Source organism: Caenorhabditis remanei, chromosome I (assembly GCF_010183535.1).
Source record: "Caenorhabditis remanei strain PX506 chromosome I, whole genome shotgun sequence".
Lineage (NCBI taxonomy): Eukaryota > Metazoa > Nematoda > Chromadorea > Rhabditida > Rhabditidae > Caenorhabditis > Caenorhabditis remanei.
In genome coordinates this window covers 16,966,742-16,981,769 of record NC_071328.1, presented here as the reverse complement: position 1 = coordinate 16,981,769, position 15,028 = coordinate 16,966,742, and the positions used below count along the sequence as shown (strand labels likewise).

General features: G+C 38.1%; 1 protein-coding gene across 1 annotated transcript; it reads left to right on the top strand.

The window, feature by feature from the left end:
• Positions 1 to 8,263: 8,263 nt before the first annotated feature.
• On the top strand, positions 8,264 to 8,842 carry GCK72_003567 (uncharacterized protein; the record flags this gene model as incomplete). The annotated part of the gene is made up of 1 exon (XM_003107307.2): positions 8,264 to 8,842. One exon carries the CDS (start codon positions 8,264 to 8,266, stop codon positions 8,840 to 8,842), a length of 579 nt encoding a protein of 192 aa, XP_003107355.2.
• Positions 8,843 to 15,028: the final 6,186 nt, after the last annotated feature.

Genomic DNA, 15,028 nt, shown 5'->3' with positions numbered 1-15,028 from the left:
AAATGCTTCTTCTTCTTCTTTTTCACTGCTTTCTGTGGGGGCACCAACCACATACACATACATACTTACACATACACACGCCATTCAACAAATCGTGGCAAAAAAACTTTCGGGGTGGCGACCGAAAATTGTTTTTTTTTGAGTTGAATGGGTTATTTTTGCTTTTTGGAACTTTTTGCCACTTTTTTTGCACAAAAGTTGTATGTGTCTCAGTATTTTTCAAAAATTGCAATCAGTTCTTAACCGTATTCCTCTTCTAAAATTGAGAATTGTATCTTTTTTACTCAACGATTCTAGTCATGACACTTTTTTCATCCCATTTGTTATCTACTGCTTCCGCTCGTTTCCGCCTGCTGTTCTGATCTCTGTACCTTATATTATTGGTTCACAAACTAGTGCCGGGGGATGTTAAAGACGCATCTTATGGGGCTATTCTGGCCATTTAATTAATGTAGTTTAATATATATATTACCTTATTCACGAACGGTGAAAAATTTATCTTTTAAACATGTTTTCCCCCATTTTTCTACATTTTCCCCCTTTTTTGACAGTTTTTCTACATAAGCATGTCGAAAAATGCAAAAAGGGGAGAAACGCTGTTAGAGCAACGCTAAATTGAGATTATTTGTAAAAATAGTTTCTCGACGTTCGTGAATAGGGAAAATATGTATTAAAATACATTTTTACATGACCTGAAAAATCCCTTTGATTATTTGGGATTTTGCGGAATGGTCACTTAGAAGGATCAAATACCATATTTTTAAGGTCTGTAGGTCTGAAAAAAACTGCAAACCAAGTGTTTTGCTTTGAAACAATTAGATGCGCCTTTAACACCCCCTGGGAAGTGAACCGATAATACTATTTTTTATTCTAGCACTGTTTAAGCTACACTCTCTTCTTCCTCTTCGCCCACTTCCGAACACCTTCGAGATTCGCCTCCGAGACAGCCCAAAACTCTATACAAAATCAACGTCTTTTGTGTCTAATCGGTTCTTCTTCGGGGCGGCAACGTCATTCTCTTTTTTTCCCACCACTTTCTTTTTCGTATTTTCTTTTCGTCCATTCTTGTTAGTTAGAAACTCTTTCTGCACTACAAAGACTTTGAGACTAACTTGTGTGAAGCAAAATGAACATATTTTCGAAAAGTTGACGACATTCAAATATTCATATTATATATTTATATGTACACCCGGAGTTTGCCGCGGAGTTTTTCCTAGTCATCTCTATGTCTATATCTATTTCTCTTTATCTTCTTCTTCTTCTTCACAATTTTTGATTAATCCGCTCTTCTTCTTCTCCTTCTTTTCGCTCTCAAAATGATATACTTCGTGGAAGAAGACGGCGATGAAGACACCTTTTAAGCCTCTTTGATAGCTCCTGCTAAATTTATATATCATTTTGTCACTTTCATATAATACTCGCTTTCTTGCATTGAATTCAAGAATTCTGTCTATTATCCTGGTACTGTAATCAAGGAAACTTTTTCAAGTCTTCGATTTTATAAATGAGGTAACAGTGCCCTGAAATCATAACTTTTTATAAAACAGAATATTGATAAAAACCGTCCCAAATTATCGAAAATCAGCTGGAAACCACCAAAAAGTTATTTCTTCAAAAACGCGTCAAAGGCGCTCCTGACTTTAAGTTATCATACTTTAGGTTAGGTTTTCAGTCAAATCTTTTGAGTTTTCTAAAAATCCGTAGCACTGAGATTGCTGCTTCTAAAAAATTTGGAATCCTTAGACATGATTTTTGATTTTATCATTTTGATCTTCCCCCCTTCGCGGTCCCTCTAAACTGTTTTGTCTTTCCACCACCAATTTCCCCCCGCCTCGCCTAATCAAATCCAAATCCAATTACGTTGTCTTTATTGTCACAAGAAGACACACAGACATACACGCACATACAATTGATGACGTGGCAAAGTCGTCTGTAGGTCACTTCTTCCCACATACACTAATTCTAAATGAGGCAATTCGACAAAAAAGTGAAGTCGGTCTTCCCGGGTTCGAAATAACTATTTTTAGATACAAATTCACATTATATTTAATGTTGGGAAGGGTAAAAGTGAAATGAGGTTCTGTAACTGTCAGAATTTCAGGAACGTACAAAAAATAATAGAAAATAATAGAAAAAATTAGCGAATACAAAGAAAAAATTGAGAAGAAGAATAAAATGACGATAGACGAAATGAACATGAAGACGTAGAGAAACGAAACACGAGAAACGTGTTTTTTTTGGTTGGAAGCCACACTGTTGATCACCCACCTTTTTCTTTTCCCTTCTCAGTCTCTCCATCCTTTTTCCTCTTCTATTTTTGTATACGTACATACATATATTTTTTATTCAATCTAATAGTCACATCACTCATGTTTCATGGAACATGTGAAAAGTGACACTGTTTTATGAGGTTTTTGACAAGAATTGAAAGTTTTTTGAACATTTTTGATTTCTAACTGAAGTTCCATATTTCCGCCGATGATGTATACCAGGGTTGGGAAATTCCGGGCCGGTCCAAAAAGGCTCCTGTATAAATTTGAAATGTTTAAAAATTACATTAACAATGCGCGATTTCTGTGAAGTTTATTTAAATGTTTTTGACTATTTATTATGAAAAGTTTCAAAAAATATCCAAAAAATTGCGAAAAATTGTGCGCATTTTTTGAATTCGGACAAAACAAATTTTTTATCAGCAGAGCCCGGCCCGGTCCGGAATTTTCCAACCCTCGTCTGTTTAGCGAAGCTTGTCCCCTCTAATAGAATGTTGCTGGTCCCATCCATAGCGAGTGTAGTAAGAAACTTCTTTTGTCAGAGCGGGCCCTTCTTTTCCCAGAAATTTGCATATTTTGCAACCCCCTTCTCTCACTCACTTTTCTTTTCAACTCGTGACGAAGATGTCGGGGTTTTTTTCTATTTTTTTCCACACACCCACTACCTCCATAAAGACGATTATTGCCCCGGGGGCATTTTTGGAAACAGAATTTCGGGAAGAAGGAGTAAAAACTTTCCTTTTTCTCTTCACCCGTTTTGCGGTAAAATGGAAAAGCCACATCTATTTTTCGGTGGTCGATTACTTTCCTTATTTGAAAAAATACAAACAACATCGAAATCACTACTAACAACTTTTGATGATCACGATTCGATTCGCGACCTCCAATTCCAATTAATTGTGTCCTCCCCCCTTCTCTTCAACCAATTCCTTTTCATTTCATTTCCCTCCCCCCTCTACCACCAAATTCTTTTTCGTTTTCAATCACCGAATTGACTTGCCTCCATCTGAATGACTTTCGGACACCCAGTCATTGACAACACACACAAAACATGACACATAAATAGAATCTGAAATTTCCTTGTCTGAAAAGAGAGAGAGAGAGAGGAGAGGAAAGTGGAGATTAATTTCGGGCCCACCTAGTAGTTGAATATGCGGTAGTGATTCTATTTTTAGAATTCGCCTGGCATTGGCATCGGTCTCTGGGCGCAGCAGCACGCGACCACGCCGTCCTTTTGAACTTTTAGAAAAAGGAAGGGGTTTCAGAGAAAGCGACAGTTTTCTGCATACTTGTCAATGCCCGGCCCGTAAAAGCCCAAAAGCCCCGGCCTTGGATAATTTTCGAAAATTTGACTTTTTCGCAAAAAAAATTCAGAGAATTTCAAAAAATTCGAAAAAAAACTTGAAAAAACTGCATCAGTTTCGCTGATAAGGCCCGGACCTTGACAAGTATGGTTTTCTGGATGAAACAGGCGGAATCCGGCTACTTGATCACAATTAGGCTGAAAAGCACTAAAAAATATGATAATGTATAAAAAACATGCAATTTCTATTTTTAGCAACATCATTTTATACAATAAAGCAGCAGTAGCATCGAATAGATAGAGAGAAAGAGAGAGAGAAGTAGTCAGAGAGAAGAAGAACAATATCACAGTATAAACATATAAATATATATATATATATATATATATGTGATATTATTATGTATGTTCCTCTTGCCACTCTCCATTATTCATACAGTCTTTTCTCTCCCTTCATCCAATTTTTGTCGTCTCGTCAACGCGCGCGGGTCGTCGGGAAGAGCGTATTATCACCAACACACAACAACGACGACGACGACGAAAAACTGATGATGATGTGGAATGGCGCGGTGCCCGCGGGGAGGGCGCCTCCATGAACAAGGGACAAAATACTATTGAAATATGTACTGTGCATTGGCGGGTAGTGCAGGAATTGTAATTTTTAAATGTTTCTCTAAACTCCCGGATTCCATTATAAGGAGACTGTGTGCACCACCTTAAAATAATCGCCCAATACCGTTTTCCCCTCTTATCAATTCGTTGTCTGCTCGCCTGTTTCTCCACTCCCTTACCGTCTATTCAACCTTTATCAGTACTCGAAACAGTCCATTTCCTCACATTTCCTTTTTTCCGCGCTGGCAGTTTTCGCTTTTTTTCTCTCCTCTCTTGTCTGCATCACAGAAACAGTTCAATTAGGTTGTAATTCCTTCCGAGACTCATTTGTTTTTGTTCCACTTGTGCTGATTTTCGAGTTTTCTGGGTGCCCGTCCTCTCTCGAAGGAGCTCCCAAGTGATTCATTTTTCATCGTGCCCCAATTTCTGACAGCTTCTTCTTCTTTTTTCTTCTCTCATTCTCCCTCTCGGTCTCCCTCTCCTCCGTGAGAACACGGGGGCCCATCCCCTCCTGTTTTTGTTTTGATTTTTCTATTTTCATTCCTTCCTCTCTCACACTCAGCTACCAACTACTACTTCTTCGTTTTCTGATTGTTGCTCCAGCTCCAAGTTCTCAATTTCGTTGTTATCCCACAAAAATATATATGAATTCGGGCGGCCCGAATATGTGGAAAGTTCTCACACACAAAAAACGCCCCAAAGAGAGACATACATATATACATTTGAATATTTCCATATTCTATCTCTTTTTTCCTGTTTCCTCCAGTTTTCAGTTTTCATTCCTTTTTCTCTATACTCTCTTTTCTTTTCCGATATTTTATCGATTATTCACCATGTTACGATTCGATCGAGTCCTCGTTAGAAACGCTGGTTTTTCCTCTCTTACCAAGAATATTCTGATAACTTCAATTTTTGAAAAAAAAAGCGTACTTTATTTCAAATGAACCTAGTCTAACAGGGGAAGTCAATACCATCAAAAACAAATAGCATAGCTCGAAAGAAAACTTTCTAAAACTTGCCCAACCATTTTTGAAATCTGCATACAATTCATCTCGCACTGTAATACTTTACATCAAAATATGGAAATTCAAGATTTTTCGTCAATTTTCTTATGTCTATGGTGTCAAGATTTTGTTGTAAGGGTAGGAGCTCTGTCCGATTTCCCCGATTCAGTTTCTAAAGGGAAAATTGTGAACACCAACATTTCAAGATCAAACTACTATTTTTTCTACCATATCTCATAAATACCTTCCTTGAACCCCTATTCCACTTCTACAGTAACCTCTCCTTAATTCATCTTCTTTTCAATACTCGTCACCTCCTCCCCGTTTTACTTACATGATCTATTTTATCTCAACAGAATAGAGGCAAGAAGGGTTGTGAAGGTTGGAAGCTCCTCGTCGGTCTTCTCGTGTGTGTGGTCTTCCGAAGACATCCAACCACTTCAGCCATTACATCCAGAATGCTCAAGTTTCTGAAGCCCAAATCGTCAGATGAGGGCAGCTCAAAGGACAACAAATCGGCGGCATCGCGTATGTGAACACAAAGAAAATGTTATCATTTTGCCATCTCTTATTTTTCCAAAATAACACAAAAATCAGTCTTATCTTACATTCTCTGAAACTCTGATCTTAAATAGAAGCTACGATGATAATGATTATTTGAACAAGGGGTTTCCTTATACTTCCGACAGGCCGGGTCGGGCAGATTTGAAAATTTTTACCGCCTTGGCCCGGATTTCAGTACAAAAAGTGAATAGTTTATGCTTTAAAAATCTTTCCTTACTTTTGAAAACGACCAACCCAAACCATCTTCAAACATTCTGAGGTTTTCGGACTGAAAATTTGCGGATTTCGGGGATTTTTGAGTATCATTATTAGAATGTTCATATTTTTTTCACATTTTGAAGCAGCGTTCCAGATTACCATAATCCCGTTGAAACACCGTCTTTTGCTGGAAATTTCGCGTTCATTCTGATTTTCTACTTGGAAATCTGCCATTTTTCGGTTTTCTCAGGAAAAATCTAATTTTCGCTAAAATTCCAGCCCATAAACATACCCTAGCCTAACTCTATCCAAAAATAATTCTCTGAATCAACTTCAATCTGGTTTTAAATCCTCAGTATTGAATCTTCCAATGACTATCCAACAGAAAAAATAGACAAAAATGGAAGCCGAGCATAATTTTGTTCCCCCTTTCCTAGTTCCCCGGCCCAAAACGTGTTTTCCCCTCTCCCAAATGTTTTGGGTATGTAAAGGGAAAAAGAGAAGAGAATACCAATTTGTGTGGAACCTTTTGCCAGTAGATTGGAGCTAGAAGCTCGAGCCAAAAAAGGGATGGAAAGGTTTTTTCGAAAAAAAAGTGGATGGACACACACATTTTAGGGAGCCAGGGACCCACAAGTCTGTGTGTTTGTTGCATTGCATTAAAAAAACGAGTCCTTCCATTTTTTTTTGCCCATACTCTTTTTTTCTCATTTCCTACTTCTCTCTAACTCTCACTATCCTCATCATCATCATCATCATCATCATCGTTTTTGTGTCTTCTCTTTTGTCGACACTGCACAAAAATTGAGGGGCGTGGCTTCTCTTCTTCTGAAGCTTCAGGCGCTGACGACGTGAAGAAGAGACACATACGCATACACGTCTTCTGAATTCTTTTTACTCCTTATTCAAGCCTCAATTTTCTGAAAATGCTATCCTCATCGTTTTTTCGTGGAAGTATGAAAGAGCGGAAGAATGAGGCTTTGAAGAATCATAAAAGTAAATACATATCTGGAAGTTACTTAGAAACTGGTATGTATTTTTTGTGCTATTTTTTCTGGGGGATTCAAAAATAATTTTAGGAAATAATAACACTTCCAAGCCCAGAACTCTCCTTGAACCCTAAAAATCTACCGTATAGTTTAACTCTTCTGAAAAACAGTGGTGTACTGTATGCATTCCACATTTTCAGCGTTTTTGGATTGTTGTATAACATATCTTTATAATATTTCGGTGTGTCTATACATTTGTGAACATTGCCCATCCGAATGGAAACCAGTAGAGTGGCTGTAAACACCCGTCTGAGACAATTTCCGTTTTTTTTCCTCATTCGTCGTGGGGAGCTCCTTAAGAGCTCCTCTACTCATCTACTTGTGTTGTGTCAAGGCTAGACACTTTTCGACATTTCAGTTTAATTAGAATTGAGTGAGAAAAAAGTAGAAGTAGAAGGAAAGTGCCTAGGAGGTGACGAAGGGCGGAAAAACGAAGAAAATAATGGAAGTTTACGCCCCCAGGGGAAAAATTTTAGAAGGAGTAGAAGGGGGAAAAGATGATGATGTTGATGAGCCAATAAGATTTTTGTGAAGATTTAGATTCTCTCAAGTGCTCCCTAGTTGAAGGGAGATGGCTTTTAGAAAGTCTTTTGGAAGGGTACAAAGGCTTCCCATTTTAGTCTGAGTATCCAAGTAGGGAAAGGTTGTGCCTAGAACACAGGTCGTCTTTAAAGGTACATGACGGTCAAATCTAATTTTTTCATAGAATAACGTATTTGCTTCCGTGAGTTAAATTTTGAGACCCTAGATCGCAGTGAGTTTGGGCATTCCGCTGGCCGAACAAAGTGTGGCCTAGAAATTTGTCTATTAAATAATGGTAGAAAAACGACAAAAACCTTACAAAACGAACATTTTCGTAGTGAAATTTCTAGCAAGTTTCACGGCCACAGAAATGCCGAAACTGTCACAGCGGGATTCGGACCAAGTTTAAAAAAAATTATATCAATGTTAAATTGTACCCACAGACATATACATTTTTCTATGAAAAAATCAGAGTTTACCTTTATGTACCTTTAAATGTGGTAGAAAACTCTCTGGTATCTGCTGCATCTTGGAAAACTTGTGTTTTCTGGTTTCTTAGTTTAAAATTGATAGAGATCATATTAATAGATTGGAATGTTCGGAGATCCTCTGAACTTGAACCCGGAACAGAAAACGGCTGGAACAGCTGATAATTTTGGGGTCCCGCCTTTCTCAGGCCTTTGTTTTGACACCACCAGTTTGTCTATAATTTCTATTGTCCCCGTATTTCCTTCCAATTCCAAAATGATATTCGTCGCATCTCGTCGTAGTCTAAGTACCAGTCCGATGCCCCCGCCACGTTATCACCAACCGCCGCCACCACCTCAGCTCGCACCTTATCATCCAACTCATCGTCGTGTGCCAGCATGGTGCAACATGACAAGCGATGAGCGACAGGAGCACAAAAAGCAACTCGAGGAATTGCGGCTCCGTGAGCACATGAAAGAGCAAGAGAGTCAAAGAAATCGACGGGATCCCGGCGGCGAGCAACAGCTGCTTACCTCCTGTGCTCCTCTTCTATCTCATGCTCCTCGAGTCATCGTTTTTGACTACGAGAACGAGAAGAAAGTCAAGTCCAGCAGGTTGAGGCGAAGCCGACTCGACAATTCCAATAACTCTCTGTTCCCTCCTAATCAAATGCCTACCAAACTTGATATTGTTGGCAATCTGAAATTCTCCAGCTCCACAGATGATGGCGATAAGGGAGATGAGGATGAGAACGGTGATGTCACCGCTTGTTTCGTACTTCCCTCACCATCTAGTTTTTCTAAATTGACTATTTTGGATAACGATGAAGAGTATTGTGAGTTTGGGAAAAAATAAACTAATTTTTGAGATTTTTGAAAGTTTTGATTTCTGATGGTTATGGCATGAAAGTTATGTATGTATGCAATATTCAAAATTTTCTCATTTTCAATAGTTTCCATTGAGCATCGTTTCCCTGAATCCCTTACGAATGTATGTACTGAAAGTGAAAAATTTAATTCCAAGTGCTCTTCTAATTTGAAAAAGCTGATTGATCAAGTGATTTATTGTTTTCTCCTCCAATCCTCTCCTGCTGATTCATTTATCTTTTCTCTCTCTTTCTCCTCATCTCTTTCTGTTGTTGCTTTGTTGATATCAAAACGAGACAAAAAGAACAAAAAATCTGAGATAGTTTTAAAACAAAGGAGGAAAATTGAACTTCTTCTTTTTTCCCCACATAAAACACGCAAAACATATGTGAAACAACCTATACCTTTTTATCCAAACATCTGGTCTTTATAGAAATCAAAGAACTGACGGTGCTGTGGAAGTTGTCACCATTAAATCTAACCTAATTGTTGACCTACAAAAATAGGTAACTTGATATATGTGTCCGGGAAGTCTAGTGTCTTTCAAGTTTTCAAATATGATACCTATCGAGCTCGTTTTTTTTTGGGTTCAGAGTTCGAAGTTGGAGAAAACTTTTGAATTTTGGTCAATCCTTTATACATAACTAAATAGCAGACATGCAAAAGGCCGGATCTCAGTACAAAAATTCGAACCTTTGAATTTTTCCGAAACTTCGAATTTTTCCTTTTTTCTTTATTTTTTTGCTGAATATCTATGAAAGCTCGAACGTACATAGGATTTTTGACTTTTTTTTGACCGACGGGCGGACCCGGGCCGGGCCGATATTTTGAAAGTCTGTCCGGCCCGAAGCTGAAGCTGAAGTTCTGAAAAATCATTAAAAATATTCACATTTTTAATGAAAAATTGTATGATAATTCAAGCATTTTTACTCTGAAATTTCGAAAATTCTTTTAACGGTGCCTTTTTTGAATCCGGACAGACGGACTGAGGCCCGATTTTTGACGAATCTGAGATAAAGACTTTACGGCATATCGGATGTACTTTATATTCACAGGAAATCAAATTCTTTCCAGACTTGCAAAATCTCGGGCCGGTGAAAAAGCCAAACTGAGACCCGGGCCAGTGAAAAATCTCAAGTCTGAAAAAAGTGTTTTAATTATTTTCCCCAATTTCTAACCGCTTCAGATACCATATCTATCAATTCTCCGAAACCTAACTCATCGCCACTAAACCTAAAAAGACCAAAAACGTCATCACGTGAACTCTTTCTCTAACTTTTTCTTCTTGTTTCCACCCATTCCTCCCATGGGGGGGACCGATTTTCTGTATAGACGCTCCTCGGGCGTCGAGAGGTGCCCTATGTTTAGGGATAAGGAGATAAACAATGGTCCGTCCGTCTCTCTTCTCGCCTCTCCAAGACCAACACAAGAGAAAGTTGAAACAAAAAAAGGAGGAAACAACGACGGGCGAACATTTTGGTGGTGTTAGAAGAAAGGAAGAAGGCTTCCTCTCTTCTGCATACTCTTCCCCTAACTTCGTCTCCTTCTTCCGTATATAATTGCCACAAATTCATCATATTCGGCAACATTTTCTGAAATTTCACACACTATAGTGCCTTTACTTGAATGCTACAATTCACATTTTTTCAATCGGCGTTTCGAGAATCTGTTCATCTTCAATCGTGTAGGTTTTTGATATCTGTGGGTTGGAAACTATGGAATACAATTTTCTTGTAGAAATCATTCAACTGAATAAGTAGTTAAAGTACATCATTAATTTAATTTAGGGTTAATCAGTTGATTACCGTGACACCTCAAATAGAGGCAGCCGCTAGCCGTTCCTGTTTGCAACGGTTTATCTCGGTTCCCGAAGAAAATATAAGAAAGTTGCTAACTGATAATATATAGCTTAAAATTCACAGAATATTTCTTCAGTTAAAGAGATTTTCATATCTTTTAAGACAGCCAAGATAGGATGCGCCAAACTCTTATTAACAGTTGCGCCTCTATGTTTTACATAATGTATTTAGTCTTACCCCCTATTAAAATTTCCATGGATTTCTGATTAGAACACTAAAAAAACCAAATTTTAAGCTTAATGTTAAGCTAAGTTATGATAATTTTTTTTCGAAAATGTTTCGATTTTCAGTCTAAAATGTTGCTAAGCCTCCCTCTCTAATCCCCTCTAATCGTGACTTTCCGGTTGATCACTCTTTTTACCTAAATCTGGCTAGACACCTATTTTTGGGAAATGATTTGTTAAATTTAGAATCAGGTTATTTATAGTATCACTTTTAGAACACGGGATGTTCGAACATGATGATTTTGGATTATAGGTGTAATGGTAGTTTTCTGATAGCTGAGAATTAAAGAAGTTTGATTATGTGGGTTATTTATTCTGAAAATGAGTTAAGTTGCATTTTTTGAAGCGGAAACTCAATTTTAGGACATTCCTAATCGGAAAAAACGTAATGAAAAATCATATAGGGGAAAACCGAACGGGGTTGTAAAAAAACGAAAAGACAACTAGATTTTTGCAAAGTTGATTGCTCTTTCACACTTTTTTGCTTTCTTCTTTTTTCTTTCGCCATTTTTTTGGGGCGACACTCACACAAAACTTTCTCTCCTCTTTTCGGAAAAAAGAGAAAAAAACATGAAGAAGACGTTGTTGAAGGGAACTGATAGAAATATTGTATAAGATGGAGAGAATTTGAGAAAAAATGAGAGAGAGAAAGAGCCTCTGTGTGTCCCTCGGAGAGCTCTAAAAATGTCTCTTTTCTTCATTTTCTAGCCCTGTTTTTCTTGTCTCGGTCTCTCCTATGGCGCAGTACTATCTGGAAAACCACCACCTCCGTCCTACATCGTCTTCTTCTTCTTCTTTTCCTTCTTCTGACATCGTCGTATATAGAGGGAGAGAGAGAGAAGGCAAGTGTGTGCTCTCATATGTGTGCCTGAGCCCCGTCAACTAGTCGTCGTCGTTTTGGAGAAGAAGACGACGGAGCCACTTGGCCTCGGTGCCACGTCATCATCATCATTCTTCTTCTTTTCCGACCATCCTCCGCCTACATACCCCCCGGCTAACTGATTATGTCGTCGAGTAGCAACAAAAAAGTGCAAGTCAAATTTTGTAGGTTTTTTTTGTAGATTTGAACAACAAAAAATTATTTGGATCAGATTCTGAAACTTCTGAAAATTTACGGTCACCGTTGTCAATTGGTTATTCTTCTTCCGGAGAGAAATTTTTAGCCGTAAAATTGTTGTCACCATTGCTTTTTTTAACCGGACCGTCCGAAAATCCGTCCGATTTCAAATTTCCCATTTCAGCATCTATGTTCCGTACCTATACTACAATCATACCAAACCTGAGCTCGATAAATACAAATTATGTATTCAAAAACAAAAAAAATCGTATAGCAAGGGTTCTTGGGGGTGGTTTTCTGGGTTGTTTTCAAGAATGAATGTAAATTCGAATTCCCAATTTGAAACAGAAGCCAATTAGTAGAATTCCCTTGTTACTAATTGAGAAGGGGGATCTTTATTTGATGGCTCAAAATAATAATATCTTTTTTCAGTCAAAGAGTTCCTGGACAAGGCACGCGAGGACTTCAAACAACGATGGGAGAATCCGGCCCAGGTACGCTTCACTACTTTTGTTGAAAAATTGATCCGATCTGAAAAATGTCAGTTCCACGTGTCAGCTACAGACACACACAAACTATTAAAGGCTGTGGAGAAGATCTACTGAATATTTAACGGGTGTATATATCGCTTTGCTCAATTTGCATATATGTGTATTCTGAGTTCTTCTTCTTTTTGTTTTTTTTTCTTCTTCTGAGTTACATAGTGAAACGAAAAAACAAAAACCATTCAAAAATTTATATCTCTGTCTCTCTTGTTTAGGGGGTTATGGTGATGAATTGAGCCCGGAGACCTCAAAAAAGTCGGGACCCTCGGACCCCTTTCGTTAAATAAAATGTCTATTTTTAGACATGCTTGTTGGCTCTAGTTGGCTCTGGGAGCAAGAGAGAGAGAAAAGAGTTATTGTATTTTGCATTTTGAGCAAGAGCCAAATAAGAGACAGGATAACAAGGCAAGCAAACATAAAACTAGAAAAGACGGGGAAAAAATAGGAGAAGAAGAAGCCTGTCATTTTGTTGTTAGAAGGCACCTTTTTTTGAATTGTGTCACATATCTGTACAACTTTCTTTAAAAGATCCATGCCTAGTTTTTGTGAAACTGAAACGATTCAACAATGTGAATTGATATCAACTTCTCTCTAATTGTTATGTTGACCACCTAAATATATCTGAGTCATCTGTAATTCTAGAAAACTAGAAAACAGAGCTACAGTAGTAGAATTGGGAGAAACATGAGAAAGAGAGAAGTGCACGATACACACACAAAACCCAATTTAAATTTGAGAAGATTTCTCTCTTTTCTGTCGAGAGTCTTCAGAAAAGAGAAGAGAAATGACACCTCTTCTATCCCTTCATCGTTTTCGTCGTCGTCGTCGTCGTCGCCCACGTCTTCTGCTTATTCTGATTCTGAAGTGAGGGGGGCACAAGAAGCACGAGAAGAAGAAGAAGAGAATCGGAAATCAAATTGAGAAGAAGAATAAAATAGGAGAAGAACATTTTTTTTTGATACTTTTGAAGAAAAGAAATTACAGAAGCGGTGCGTACGCGTCGCGGTTTCAACAGAATTGAATAACATTATCTGAAAAATGGAAACTTTATGGGATTGCAGAAAGTCACTAGCTTCAGGATTTTTATATTTTGTTAGGTCTTTCTAAAGCAGCTTACTAGGGGAAGTCATGGAGTCAGTCTGGAGGCTTGTATATTGGAAAGCTGGAAAAACGCTGATTCCAAATATACAATAAGGTTTTGCCCACGAAGCCTGGTATTCGAGAAAAATGAGGTCAAAATTTGGACCCCTGGCAAGTCATTACCTTCCTGGCGTGTGAAAATAAGGATTCTGTCCTAGAGATAATTGTTCAAATATTTTCATTCTTGACTTTTTACCAAGCGCTGGAAGCTCGACAGCCACAATCAAAAAATCCCTTAAGCACCTGTGAGTGCCGTTTGCAATTGGATTATCGATGAAATTAGACCCTACCAAATGTGAAACACTGATTCTGTCAATCTAACGAATCAAGAATCCAGTCGTCACCGGAAATGGTAATAGTGGAATGTATGTTCTTTCGCATTCCTCTAATCCAATCAATCTTAACAATCTATACCCGCTAATGTGAACAAGAGGATCTCCACATTCCTCTCATCTCATCAAGACTCATTCAATAGATTTATGGTCCATCCTACGCCGAACATATCTATTTTTAACCACAGGCCACGAGACTAAGTGCTTTTAATTGTGACAGAAAGGACAGTCAGTATCAGAGTATACATCCAGTCCAGGCTTGGTCGGGAAAAACTTTTCGGGAAAATCGGGAACAAAAAAATTTCCCGAAATTTTTTTTCGGGAAATCGGGAACCCGAAAAATTTCCCGAAAATATTTTTCGGGAAATCGGGTTCCCGGTTTTTTTCCCGACTTTTTTTTTCGGGAAAATCGGGAATTTTTCGAGAAATTCGAGAATTTTTGAAAACGAACATTTAATGACTCAAAAATGCGTATTTTTCCACATTTTTTATTTTCATCATCAATGCTAGCAATAAAAACATATTCAATAACAAAACGTTCGTTTGTTGAGGTTGGAACCCCATCAATCTCCCGTTTTGCTGAAGAAACATCTCTCAGCGCTCAATAGCTTTCTATTATCAAAACAGTTTTTGGTGACGAGAACATACGTTCTGCTTCTGAATTCGTTGCTTGAGAGCTCAAATACTCATGATAAATACGGGAAAAAGACAGAAATGATGAAAATTTCAGCAACAAGCGATAAAAACATTGTTCCCGATTTTCCCGGAATTTTTCGGGAAATTTCTCGTCGGGAAAAAATTCCCGACTTTTTTTTTCGGGAAATTTCCCGTCGGGAAAAAATTCCCGAATTTTATTTCGGGAAATTTCCCGTCGGGAAATTTTCCCGAAAAAAGTCGGGAAAATCGGGAAATCGAGTATCCCGATTTCCCGACCTCGACCAAGCCTGATCCAGTCCCCCAAGTTCATTCGTCTGCAAATTGAGAAGAATGAAAATAGAGAGTGAGAGCCGATAAACAA